Source organism: Dreissena polymorpha, chromosome 1 (assembly GCF_020536995.1).
Source record: "Dreissena polymorpha isolate Duluth1 chromosome 1, UMN_Dpol_1.0, whole genome shotgun sequence".
NCBI classification, from domain to species: Eukaryota; Metazoa; Mollusca; class Bivalvia; order Myida; family Dreissenidae; genus Dreissena; species Dreissena polymorpha.
Window position 1 is genome coordinate 188980634 of NC_068355.1, and position 1401 is coordinate 188982034.

At 43.0% G+C, this 1401-nt stretch overlaps 1 protein-coding gene across 1 annotated transcript; it reads left to right on the forward strand.

Annotated features, from left to right (window-relative positions):
* LOC127865168 (uncharacterized) lies at positions 1-1176 on the forward strand. The gene has a single exon (XM_052405112.1). It carries the CDS (start codon positions 1-3, stop codon positions 1174-1176), a length of 1176 nt encoding a protein of 391 aa, XP_052261072.1.
* The last annotated feature ends 225 nt before the right edge of the window (positions 1177-1401 follow it).

Sequence of the window (1401 nt, forward strand, 5' to 3'; positions counted from 1 at the left end):
ATGGTTTGGGTGCAGATCACGGTAACTGGAACAAGCTCCCTCTACATAGGAGCCTTCTACCGCCCACCAAACATCGATGACCCGGACTATTTAAATCATCTGGACACATGCTTATCCAGGATCCCAACCACAGCCCACATTTGGCTCGGAGGGGATTTCAACCTTGGGGACATAAACTGGGAGGACAATAGCGTTAAGGAACATGCTTCTAAGCCGACCCTATCCAGGCAGCTTATCAATATTGCCAACGACAGGTTCCTAGAGCAACAAGTAACAGAGCCAACAAGAACAACAGAACACTCAAGCAACACATTAGATCTCTTCTTCACAAACAACAGTTCACTTATCAACAATACAGAAGTCATCCCTGGTATCTCTGACCATCACGCTGTCTATGTTGAAGCAAGCCTAAAACCTCTCAAAACCACAACACCTTCAAGAAAAGTCTACTGCTATGACAAAGCCAACTATATGGCTATGAACGAAGACCTCCATAAACTACACACCGAGATGAAATCTATGCCTAACTCTACAATTGATACACTATGGACAAAATTTAAAGACAACCTTATTCTACTAATGGACAAGCACATTCCATCTAAGCTTCTCAAAAACCAAAAGACCAAGAAACCATGGATAGATCGCAAAGTTAAATCAGCTATCAAGAGAAGAACCAAACTATATAGAAGAATGAAAAAAACTAAATCGGGAGCAGATATAAGGAAATACAAAGTATGTAAATCACATGTCCAGAAACTCGAAAGACAAAACTACCACCAGTACATCAACAACTTGATTGAAGTCCAAGACCCAAACGATGACAAGCAACTTAAGCAGAAAAGGTTCTGGAACTACATCAAATCCCTGCGCAAAGACAACTCTGGTATAGCGCCACTTAAAGATAATGGCAGACTTTTCAACTTGCCCAAAGACAAGGCCGATATTCTAAACAAGCAGTACATGTCTGTGTTTACCCAGGAAGATGGAAATGATGTACCCTCACCTACAGGCACCCCCTACCCAGACATGGACACCATACACATTGAAGAGGCTGGAGTGAGAAAGCTTCTACAAAATCTCAATCCACGTAAAGCATCAGGCCCAGACAACATATCGGCTCGAATACTGAAGGACTGCGCCGAAAACCTAGTCCCCCATCCTTACACTGATATTTAATCAATCACTGAAGGAAGGCACAGCACCTAGAGATTGGCGACATGCACGTGTGTCGGCTATATATAAGAAAGGAGCACGCCAGGACCCTGCTAACTACAGACCAGTCTCTCTTACTTGTATATGCTGTAAGCTGCTCGAACACATCTTTGTTAGCAATACCCTGAAACATCTGGAAGAACACAACATCTTGAATGACTGCCAGCATGGATTTAGAGCAAGGAGAAG